The sequence below is a fragment of the Choloepus didactylus genome, chromosome 9, assembly GCF_015220235.1.
Source record: "Choloepus didactylus isolate mChoDid1 chromosome 9, mChoDid1.pri, whole genome shotgun sequence".
Lineage (NCBI taxonomy): Eukaryota > Metazoa > Chordata > Mammalia > Pilosa > Megalonychidae > Choloepus > Choloepus didactylus.
Genome location: NC_051315.1, coordinates 86,988,294 through 87,001,101, shown reverse-complemented (window position 1 = coordinate 87,001,101; position 12,808 = coordinate 86,988,294). Strand labels below are relative to the sequence as shown.

General features: G+C 37.6%; 1 protein-coding gene across 5 annotated transcripts in view; it reads left to right on the top strand.

Moving 5' to 3' along the window:
- Positions 1 to 12,808, top strand: part of DNAH7 (dynein axonemal heavy chain 7) — a 371,530-nt gene that overhangs the window by 218,750 nt on the left and 139,972 nt on the right. For all 5 annotated transcript variants that reach the window (XR_005218999.1, XM_037850664.1, XM_037850667.1 and 2 more), the window contains 3 exons: positions 1,337 to 1,517; positions 4,107 to 4,292; positions 11,002 to 11,165. Coding sequence is in view for 4 of the 5 variants with exons in the window: in XM_037850664.1 (XP_037706592.1) it covers positions 1,337 to 1,517; positions 4,107 to 4,292; positions 11,002 to 11,165 (531 nt within the window). In the remaining variant the exon portion in view is untranslated. The remainder of the gene's footprint in view (positions 1 to 1,336; positions 1,518 to 4,106; positions 4,293 to 11,001; positions 11,166 to 12,808) is intronic.

The following is a 12,808-nucleotide window of genomic DNA, read 5'->3' as shown; positions in this document are numbered from 1 at the left end:
ACACTCCATGGAAAATCATGGTTATTTCCTGCTATGTGTTTACATGTTTATTTGAGGTGAAATTACACTAATCAAAATAGTGTAATAGAGCAGTCTTAAATTTTTTGGATTCAGGAACCCTTTACACTCAAAAAATTGTTGAAAATCCCATTGAGCTCTTTTTTTTTTCTTTTTTACCACATTAGATTTTAAACTAAGAAATTTTTAAAATATTTAATTCATTTAAAATAGTATTAAAACATTCCATGCTAACATAACTTATTTTTTTTAGCATCCACATTAAAAAAAAAAAAGATTAGGGATAAGAGTGGGATTGTTTTATATTTGCAAACATCTTAAATATGTGATTTAATAGAAGACAGCTGGACTCTTCATATCTGTGTGTTCATTTAATCTGTGATATTTTGTTTTGATTGAGGAATATGAAAAAAATCCAACCTTACATATTTGGTTGGAAAAGGGAGGACCTCATGGACCCCCTTAAGGGAGTGTTACCTTGGGAATGCCCCTGGGGTCCTTGGGCCACACTTTGAAGACAGCCAGTGTAATATATATCCTTTGTAAGACAAAGAGCCTTTTTGATTGATGATTTTATGAGAACCGTTTACATCACGCAAAAACAGAGTAAAAATGGTTATTTGTTCAAAAAGTAACAATTACCAGATGTCTTTCAAACTCATACCCAGTTTGAATCATTGTACATAAACATTACCTGCTATATTCATGTGTAAAATGTTTTGGGCCATGAAATGTTAATGGTAAATTTTAATGTAATGCTATATCACTTATTTAGAAAGGTAGCATGACTGACTGCATTTTCCAGATAGGGAAAAAAGAATTCTCATCCATCCCTTTGCCTACCTAGTCCCTATTATTACCAAAAAATAGATATTTATAAGATAGCTGTTTGGGGGTAAGTGTGTATTGTGAGATTCAAAAAAAAAAAAAAATTTAATTACAAAGATAAAATACCTCATCTTTTCCTTAACAGAATGGCGCCCTACACAATGAGGCTAGTTGCCGCTAATATTTATAATATTCTTCATGAATATCTTGTTCTCCTTTTGCTATGTCACTATAATTTATTCTGGCAACAATTTAATATTATATTTTGTGTGAAAATAATTATTTGAAAATACTATATATTATATATGTATATAGTCATTTCTTATGTGCTGAGATCAGGTTGGACTGATTCTTAGATGCAATGTAGAATATAGAAATCAGTATAGATTTTGTAGAAAGGTGTGTTTTGAGTCATAGTAAGGATATCAGTGGTTGAAAATGCATTAGAATATTAAATGGATACTTGATTTACCAATTTTGCTTCTTGTAGAGTGGCAAAAATAGTAGCTCCCAAAAAGATAAAACTAGCCGCTGCTGAAGGGGAGCTTAAAATTGCCATGAATGGTCTTAGAAAGAAGCAGGCAGCTCTTCAGGAAGTGCAAGACAAGCTGGCCAAGCTTCAAGACACACTTGAATTAAATAAACAAAAGAAGGCTGACTTGGAAAACCAGGTATGTAATAGATAAATATGGGTAAATTCGCAATCATTCTAAATAAGAATGATCTTCATGCTACCACATAACACATCACTCCTGTTTTCTCCCTTCCATCAGGGGTTGGCAAACTAGCAGGCCAAATCTACTGGCTGCCTATTCAATGGTTTTGACATTTTTAAATGATTATATTTTAAATGGTTATATAAGTACCTACATGATGTCCTTGATTTGGCCTCTTGGCCCACAAAGCCTGAAATACTTACTGTCTGACTCTTTCAAAAAAAAAAAATGCCAGTCTCTGCCTTAGAATGCTGGAAATTTGAGCTTGATTATTTAACTCATTCTTCATATTATAAATAAGGAAATGGAGAACTAAAGTGTTAAGTGACCTAGGTTGTACAAGAGTTAGTGGCAGAGGTAATATTAGAACTCAATACCTGGAGCTATAGCTTGTTCACTGCAGGTGTTTTTTGTTTGTTTAGATTCTAGGATCATTCTCTCTATCTTTTTCTTTTTAAAGAGAAGTTGTGGCTTTACAGAACAATCACGAATAAAGTACAGGATTCCCATATACCACCACACCCCCAACACCTTGCGTTGGTGTGGAACATGTGTTACATTTGATGAGAGCACATTTTTATAGTTGCACTATTAATTAAAGTCTGTGGTTTAACTTAAGGTTCATTGTTGTGTAGTATAGTTCCATGGGTTTTAAAAAAAATTATTCTGTTGCCATATATACAATCTAACATTTCTGCTTTTAATCATATTCAGGTATGTAAGTCAGTGCTGTTAGTTGCATTCACAATGCTATGGTACTATCACCATGTGTTTGTAACACTAAAAACATTGTTCTGATTTTAGTGTTACCATCTCTAAAAACTAACTGCTAAAGTCTGATTATAATCCAGAAAAAATTATGAAATGTTTTATAAGTCAACATTTATTACATGCTTATTGTATGGAAGACACTGTTCAAAGAGCATTATGTATTATCTCATTTATTCTCACAGTGGGCTTCTGAGGGAAATAATCTTTTTGTACCATTTTGACGAAACTAAAGCACAGAGATGTTAAGCAACTTGCCCATGGTCAACCCAGCTTGTAAGCTTTGAGGCTAAGACCTGAAACCAGGCAGTACGACTCTTAATAATTGCCCTCCTCCTCTTGGTGCTGAACTGCCTCTTTTTATAGGATCTGTGTACAAATATTTATTTGCACAAAAATATGACATCATGCTAAATCTTTAAATATGTGATCTCTTATTAAGCATGATTTCCAAGGATCTGTTTTAGTTTAAATAATATAACCAATAGGTAAGTATATGATTGTTCACTGTAAGATGTTTTCAATGCCATTGTATGTTTGAAATTTTTAATAATAAAATATTGGAAAATTATGGTAATGTAAATGAACATGTACATATGTGGCTACTAAAAATTTGCGTTTGGAGGAAAAACTTTGAATTATTTAAAATATTTTTAGTTAGTAGTTCTGATACCAATGTTATCATAGTTCAAGACCTGGTTTAGTTTTCATACACACTGAGGAAAGAATGGATGAAGAAAGAGACTAGGAAGATAAGCCATGTTAAAAGGGAAATTTAAAAAGGTATAAATTTAGGAAGTATCAGAAAAATAACCAATGACATATATTCTGTTTCTTTTTACCCTATCTTAAAAACAGTGTTTATCTTTTAATCTAAAAGCTATTACTTGATACATATCAATAGCATTAGGAAAAAATATAAGCCAAATTTTTATTCCAAAATAATCTAGATGTGTCTGCATTTACCAATTATTTAATTTCTCTTTTCATGTAAATTATTTCACTTTGAACTCAGATAACCTTTATTTCATCTTGTCTTCTTCCAAGAATAATGATACTAAGTCACTTAAAAATTAAATCAAAATAATTCAGGTATTCTGCTGGAATATTGTCAATGCATGGATTGAAATGGCTTTTTCCCCAAGTTTGCCATCTTCATAATTACTCTGTTTAATTACATATAATACAATTTGGCTGACAGTCTCATGCACCAAATAGGCCCTCAACTATTGACTGATGTCTTGATTTAAGGTTAACTGCAAGTGTCTGAGGAGGTTGACAACACTTTAACAACTTGAAATTTGTGCTTTGTAAATAAGCATTTAGCTTTTAAAATTTTCATTAAATCAACCATAAGTTGAATAAGGTGAAAATGTTCATGGAATATTTAAAATAAAATGCACCTACATTTTTTAAAAGAAGGAAAACATCCTTCTTTGTGAGAAAATGTCCTGTATTACTTAATTTTCGGTGTCTCATACTGTAGGGCAGTTCCTTAAACAGAATTATTCTTTGCATTACATGAAAATCCATGATGAATTTCATAAATTGTGTTCAAGTACATTAATTATATGGAAAAAAACTATTAAAAAATATCATGGACTTTCCAGTATTAATAGTAAGGTTTATCACATTTTTCTTTTAGAGAGTTAAAAAAAAAATTTCCAGGTAGAAGTTCGTAATTAAGAAAACAGTAATCTCTGAGAGTAAAATCTTGAAGATTTTTAAACTTACTCTACTCGTGGATGTTGATAAAAGCTTATTTTTATTTTTGAGGTTGACTTGTGCAGCAAAAAACTAGAACGAGCTGAGCAGTTGATTGGTGGCCTTGGAGGTGAGAAAACGCGATGGAGCTTAACAGCGCTGGATTTGGGGCAGCTGTACATCAATTTGACAGGTGATATCCTCATTTCCTCAGGAGTTGTCGCTTACCTGGGAGCCTTTACATCCCACTACAGACAGGTATGAAATACTCCATCTCTAAGGTCTCTTCCTGACCCACCCATCGCAGCCCAACATTTAACCTTAGGGTATTTTTTTGAAGCGTAAGGAGCAAAATATTTTTAAATGATTTCTAGTTGTACATTCTCGATAGCCAATAAATCATCCTAATGACCAAAAGATGCTCTTTTTAAATCTTATAGTTTTGGAACCCGGTAACTTTCCTTTGAATTTAGTGTGAAACAGTAGGCCCTAATGACAAAATTTCAGTTCACAAGTATGAGCATATCAGGCCTTTTTCTTTTCTTTTCTTTTCTTTTCTTTTCTTTTCTTTTCTTTCCTTTTTTAATCTAATTACTCTCTATGAGTTTCAATAGTAAGTTATTTCCAAATTTGAAACTTTTGAGGAGGAAAAGGTGAGCCTGCCTAAAATCCAACTAAGTGGCTTCTTTCCTTAGAAAACAAATACCAAATTCCCTGCTTTACATTCCTACCCCTTTGATTGATTCTGCCTGGGTCTTCTCCCTGACCCAATTCCTAAACTTATTCCTTCTCTCTACTTCCTTCTGCTTTTCAGTCCCTTCCTGAGTGAGAATCAGGAGGGTAATAAGAATAAAAGAGACGGGAGAAATTCAAAACTTTTAGTAATAGCTTCTGGTGTCAAGTAAGCAGAGGAGTAAACTCACCTTTATGTAGGATTTTGTAATTCTACGAAGCATTTGCTTACACATGGTCCCAATTCAGCCTCACTTAATTTCAGGACTTTTTCCTAAATAGAGTTGATTCTTAGTGGCCACTTTTTGGTTGGTTTGATTGTTTTTTTATTTCTGCTTATTACCAAACTAGTTTATAAGTGCTTCTTTCTTTAGTCTTTCTGTTTCTAGTAGCCTTTTCCTGGTATTTGACCTTCATATTCTTCTTAGCTTTGTCTGTTCATGTGTATCTTTGAATGACTGTGGTTCTGGCATTAACAACTTGTAGTTCAAATAGTTAACATTTAACTTTATACTCTTTTATTTAATAATGATTTGTTCTCTTGACAATTTCAGAAACTGAGGCTTATAAAGATTATGTGAGCTGTTCAAAATCATTCAGCTGGTTAATGCCAGAGCAAGAGTGAGACTTCTGGTCACCTGAACACTAATTTAGTGATCTTTCTACTCTCCTACAATAATGTGAACGATGGAGAGAATCTGCACCCACCCTTACTATTCTCTATTGATTGAGAAGATACCTGTGAAAGTCTACCCTGGCTTCCGTCCAGCAATCCAGTGCCCTGCTGAAAGTGAAACCTTGCCTAGCTCTACCCAGCACCCTTCCTACCATCTCAATCCTCTAATCCAAGGGACTGCATTATGCTGACTCCTCCATAAACCTGCTTCTACACTGAGGCTGCCAGTTAAACCACCACATAGATGTTTCAAGGGAGCCTTGAGGTTCAGCACTAAGACCTTGGAATTTGCTGACAGAAGCAAAAGCATGCTCAAGCTAGACAAAAGACACAACCAAAGCTCATACTTCCTTCTGCAAACTCTTAACCACTGTCCTCACCCCTGATTCAAACAGCTGTTTCATCCCATTCCGTCTCATCTCTGTGAAAGCTTGAAGGCAATTTTATCCCTTCCTTGCCTCACTGTATCAGCCTTGGTCTTTACTTTTCTTAAGGAGCTCTGAGGTCACTGTTCCTTCCTATGAATTCATTCTCTGAGTCCTATTCCTTAATTTTTTCTCTTTTATATATTTGTTTCAGGTCAGGCCAGCTGGTATTTTTACTCTCATCAAAGATTTCTTTTACAATTCTAAGTATAAAGGTTGCAGTGGACAACGTCAGTGCTTCTCCCAAATCCTCTTCTGGCTCCAGTGGGCTTTCATTTGCAATAATTAGCCCCTGTGGCTCTTTCTTTGGCAAATTTCTCTTGGGCTTTTAAAGCCCAATTTGCCCAATGCTTGGAGAGCTGGAGGTGCTAGGAATTTACTTCCCCCTAGGACAGCCTTTAATGAATGAATAACAGAGACAGAATCATGAATATCTGTCTCCTTTCCCTCTAGTTGGGACAATTCCAAGGAATAACTTGTGTTCCAAGATTCCCTGTGGGATCATGCTAAAGCCAACTGTTGAAGACATCTGATCTTTCATTCTTTATGGCTTCCTCCCCTTACCTGACATGCTTTCCCCACTTCCTCACCAGTTTTCCCTTCCCTATTAAATCACACAATTCATCAGAGCCTGCTTCTAGGAAATCCAGTCTAAGACAGAGGCCTTAGAACAACTTGGTCTTCAGAGGGCCCCAGGTCTAGATACTAGGAGCCCTCAATAAATAGCTGTATCCACTCTCCGAACTTGAATCTGAGTACTTGTCAGTGACTCATCAACCCCTTTGTGTGTTTTATAAAACACAAAAACTCCAATTCTTCCAGGACAACTGGACCCATACTATTTCAACTGTAACGTCCAGGCCAATCCCAAAAACGGAAACAAACTTCCTGCAGTGCTGTTAAGGCATATAAGCCCTGGGTTGGATTAGTTTGAACTCTATAGGTGACATATTTCCTATCAATAATCAAAGTTAAAACATATTTTGATGGTTGTGAATATTTTAACCAAGGTGACACCTTTAGCGGTCAATTTTCCACTTCCACCATCCATCTTACCACCTGGTCTCCAGCCAAGACCTGGGTGTATATTTTGGAGTGCTTGATCAGAGTCCCCCATATTCATTTCAATTGTTCTCTGTTGATACATCTGTACAAACATTTAATTAGACCACTTAAATTGTGAATCTAGAATTCATCTGTGATAACCTGTTGTATTTGTCAACTCTAAACACACCATTCCATAGTCATGATTGCTTTCATTTTCTCTACTTTTTCCCCATATCACTGGCTATCATGCCTCCTCAGCATCAAGCTAGATGTGAAAAAACCTGAAGAACTAGCCTTGAGCCTGACAAAAAATAGAACAAATGTGTGTAGGAACGGTGTACTAGGAGACAGAATCCAAACTGGAGATGTCGTATGTCCTTCCTCAACGAAAGCACAAAGTAGAACAACAAATCCAGATAATGTTTCATAGGTACTTGTGGTAGCCAGGATTTTGGCCCCATCTTCAGCCCCTGGTGTTATGCCAGTAAATGTTAGGTTATGTGGCAAAGAGACTTTGCAGATGGAATTAAGGTTACTAATCAGCAGACCTTAAAATAGGGAGATTATCTTTGACTATCAGGTTGGGCCCAATCGTAGGATCCTTAAAAAAGGAAGAGGAAGCAGCAGAGTCAGTCAGAGGAAAAGTCATAAAAACACAGAAAAAGAGGTAGGAAGGATTTTAAGTGTGAGAAGGACTTGACATACTGTTGCTGGCTTTGAAGACAGAGGTGGGGGAGACCATGAGCCAAGGAATGTGGATAGCCTCTAAAAGCTGGGGATGACCTTAGAAGCTGACAGCCAGCCAAGAGATGTGTACCTTAGTCCTTAAACTAAAGGGGCTGCATTCTTTCAACAACCTGAATGAACAAGGAAACAGATTCTTCCCTAGACCCTCCTGAAAGGAATGTAGTCCTGCCAACATCTTGATTTTTGCTTCATGAGACCCAGGGTGAGCTTTTGACCTACAAAACATGAGATGGTAAATTTGAGTTGCTAATTTGTTGTAATTTATTATGGCAGCCACAGAAAACTCAGACAGTACTTACTGGTACTAAACAGTCATTGTTTCATTTAAATATCACGACAACCCTAGGATGTAGATATATTATTATTCCCATTTTGCTAAGCAGGAAAATTGGAATTTTGAAAAGTTAAATGATCAAATCACATATCTAGTAAGTGACAGATTCGGAATCCAACTTTTATCTGTCTTATTCCAAGACAGATGTTGTGAAATAGCGTGTTATCCTGCCCCTCCTACTATGCTGTATATTGCTTTCGTTAACTATCAGTTACCTTTTGATGTAAACAATCCTGAAACACAGTATCTTCAAACAACAACCAGCTCTTTTTCTTTTCCTCTTCCCTTTCCTTCTTTCTCTTTACTTCTCTTCTAATTCATCCCAAAAGTCATTAACTGGTGCTGATCTAGTAGGTGCCCATGTTGGGTATGGAAGGGAAGCCACAGTTGCCACAGTGGGGTATTAGAACTTGAAAGGGGTGTGAAAGATATTCACACCCTGTGTGGTGTATTAGAGCCCTTTAAGGTGAAGGAGCAACTGCATGGTAGTGACCTGGTGCAGTTTGTTGGAGCCCAAGCAGAGAGAGGAGGGCATCCCCATAGAGAGGGGTGCCTGGCATAGGCTGTCAGAGCTCAGCTGAAAGGGTGAAGAGGGCAACCCCACAGAGAGATGGCAGCAGCAGTGACCCAGGGCAGGTGTTGGATGTTCCTAGAATACAGGAGACTCAGCTCTAGAAGTAGTGCTGGAATCTAAGTAGGGTGAAGAAGGCATCCATATGTGGTGAGGGTTATAGTGGGCAGACTTCTGAATGAAGTTGTCTGGGTGTTGGAGCCCAAGGAGGTTGCAGAGCACTTTCATGACCCTCATGTAGGAGTCATGAGTAAAGTGCAGAGTGAAGTGAGGTGGGCATCCCATAGGGAATGGGGTATTAGTGGTGAGGGGAGACTGCGTACATATAGAGGGATGATCAAAGAAGGAAAAATATCAGGGATAATGGGATCCAGATTTCTCACTGTCACAGAAAGTGGCTACAATATACAAAGGGAAAAAACTAGAATGAACCCTGTGGTGTTGGATTAGAATCGGAAGTAGTGATGTGTGTGTGAAAGAAAGAGGGGAGAAAGCGTGTGTGTTTATTCCCTGGCTCTGCCCACTAGAGGGCCTGGAAGCAATGACAGTGAGCATACCAACTACTGTGGATCTTGGTTTCTAAATTCCATTTTCTACTTAAAGGGACCAGGGATCTTGGAGAAATAGCTGATTCTAAGATAAGTCTGAAATATCTTTTTTGCACCGAAGAAGTACCCAAAGAATGGTGGGATCATGTCAAAATGACAGAAAGTCCAACATAAAGGGGCTCCCATTGGCCAAATATGGAACAATTTTGGCATCAAAATAAATATTGATAGCAATGCCATTTTAAACATATGAACAGATGACTCTATACTGATATAAATTAATAGACTGAATGAAATGAGTGCTTAACAAAAAACAGATATTTACGTGGTCTCAGATTATCTCCCCACAAAATGCTTATTGACTACAAAGGGAAGGGGAAAAAGAGTAACTTAGTGGAGAAGCCTGGCAGGCACCACCTTAATCAAGTGACAAAAATTATCATCAGTAATGGGACGATTAGAAACCATGGCCCAAATGATGCAAAGAGAAGAACACAATGTTATTTCTATGGTATGAGTTGAATCATGGGGGAACATCAGACAAACCCAAATTGTGGGGCCTTCTACAAAATAGTTGGCTTTTCAGGGTGGAGAAGGTCATCAATTTCCCCCAAAACTGTGAAGGCCTTTCATGTGCAAACCAAATGGAATATTGGTCCCAGGTCCTCAGCAGGAGCCTGAGGGGGTCGTACACTCACCATGCCCTCCACTTACGTCACGCAGCATCCTCCTCAACGCACTGCCTGCCAGCAACACCATGGCCAGCCATTGCTGCTGCCATCTTCTCCTTGCCTGTTCCTGACCTACTTTCTTTCCAGTCATGTCTCCCACTATTTCTGAATCCTTTGATCTGTAACCTCAACTTGGGCCTTGACTTCTAACTTTCTGGGGTGTGAACCATGGCCTGAAGTATTCTTCTGTTCCTGAACATCTTAAAAGACGCTGTGCGCTGGGTGGGGTATCACCAACGCCAGTGTGAGTCCTGGTATTTAGTGGTGCCTTGATGTCCCTGCCATAGTCCCTCCCACAGGAGAGCCAGATACAGTTGTTCTCTGTGTCCCCTACAAGTTCAAAAACAGATTAACCGCCATATTGTATTATTGATGTTTTGGTGGGTATTTGTAAATTTGGAGTGCAGGAGAGGATGATGAATTTATTTGCAGAGTTGGACTTAGAGAGACAAAGTCCACATTTGAGTAACAAAAGAGGTTCTCTGGAGGTGACTCCTAGGCATAATTATAGGTAGGCTTAGCCTCCCCATTACAACCAGAAGTTTGACAAGAGCAAGCCTCAAGATTGAGGGCTTGACTTATAAAGTAGGGGCTTCCTAGGTTCATATAGCATATGTTCTGTCAATGATAATCCATCCCTACCTCACATTATCATCACTTTGTTGTACAATCCTCGTCACTCTCCATTTTAAACAGTTCTTATGACCCAAGACACCTCATAGCTTTTTTCAGCCTGTAAGCATTTATCCCAAGTATTTATAGGGTACTAGTATGGTATTCCTATTGGTTTTTAATTTAAAGAAAATCCATAGAAAAGCATGGTCTTCCTCAATTACTTTGTAAGATAAAGCTTTAGACTTATGAAAAATTATTTTGTCCTGATACCAAATTCTGACTTATGAAGTTTTGACTTCACTATTAAGCTCTGATTTCGCTAAGATTGTATCTTAACATTGAATAATTAATTTAAGCCCATAGTCTACATTCTAAATTATAATTTTATTTGAAAAATCAAATTAAATACAAATCACTTTTGAGGTAAAATTTCAACAATGGTCTGTTGACTCAGTGAATAAAGTGTAATAGAAGAGTATACCAAGTGTTCGTTTTGTAACCTCCAACCTTATTTCTATATCTCTCTGCATGTGTTTTACAGAACCAAACCAAAGAGTGGACAAACTTGTGCAAAGGAAGAGGTATCCCTTGCTCAGATGATTATTCTCTTATGGGTATCCTGGGAGAAGCTGTGACAATTCGAACTTGGAATATCGCTGGGTTACCTTCTGACTCATTTTCCATTGATAATGGGATCATCATCATGTAAAGAAATTATTTTTTTTCACAAACGATCAGTAGATTTATTTATCTTTGAATCTTTTAACAATTGTGGCAAAAATTTTTTTATAATATTCAAAATAATTTTACTTAACTAATTAGCTAGATTAAATATGAATTGTCACTTCCTTCCATTATTAATGTTGAAATAGTTGACTATTGAGGACTATCATAAATAAACAAACAAAACCCAGATCATCTTTGCTTCATTTTCAATGTTTAGCAAAAAGAGCAAAACCCTACCATATGTAAGTAAAGTCCAAAAATTTCATTCCCGTAAAATATGGGATTTGCTGTTGCAGTTTAATAAAATGTGTGGCAGTGGGTTGTTGGTGTTGATGGGGTGGGGTGTTCCAAATCTTGCCTAAGTCGCTGGTGGGGGACCAGCTTAAATGGCTTCATTTCTGGGTCCTAGTCTGACTGGGGTATTCAAGACAGTAGCCGCTATTCCTGGAATCCCCTACTTAGTAGATAAATCCCGTGGAGACCTAGCTGTGAGAATTATGGAGACATCCAGTCTTTTCCACAACTCCATGTCTCACCTTCCAGAAGCCAAGGACTTCAGCCTGCCCCTAGGTGGGGACAGTCATCAACTGTGTTATTTCCAAGTTCATATTACCATGACCCCCCTATTTTTTTTTGTGACCACCCTAACTTGTTCATGTTGAAAAGGGGTGTCGACATTATGTGAAAAGGGGTCACATCTGGTTGATGTTCTTGAAAATGCTATTCCCTCTGGGTTTGGGGACTTAACTGTCATAGGAGTTCTCTGAAGGATTTAAGTTTCTGAAGAATAAATTTAGTGAGTGAAACTTTTATAGAGTCTCAGATAGGGATCTGGGTATTCTTTAGGGTTTTCAGGACTACTGTTGACTTGGACTTATCATACTGTGGCCATTTGGCATGTCTAGGTGAAGACTGAATAGGAGTAACCTCCAGGACAGCCGACAGCCTCTTGACTCTATTTGAATTCTCTTAGCCACCAAAACCTTATTTTGTTGCCTTTCTTCTCCTCCTTTTGGTCAAAAGCCATTTTCAATCCTTTGATGCCAGGGTAAGGCTCTTTCTTGGAATCCATGTCCCATATCACCAGGGAGACTCTCTCACCTGGGAGGGTCCTGGCCCATGTTGGGGGGAGGGTGATGGATTTATTTGCAGATTTGGGTTTAGAGAGAGAAAGTCCACATTTGAGCAACAAAAGAGGCTTCCTGGAGGTGACTCCTAGGCATATTATAGGTGGGCTTAGCCTCCCCTTTATAACCATAAGTTTGACCAGAGCACGCCTCAAGATCAAGGGCTTGACTTATAAAGTAGGGAGTTCCTAAGTTCACATAGCATGTTAGGACCACAATAATCCATCCATATCTCACATTATCATCACTTTGTTGTACAATCCTCATCACTCTCAGTTTTAGATAATTCTCAAGACCCAAAACACCTCGTAGTTCTTTTCAATCCTTAATTATTTGTCCCTAGTATTTATGTGGTACTAGTGTGGTATTCCTATTAATTATGATCCCTAGTATGCTATAGGTACATTTTTCCCATATACCACTCTGTTGTCAGCTCTCTGTACCAGTGTCATACCTTAGAAGTATGGGCCTTTTTATCACTGAGCCAGATTTCCT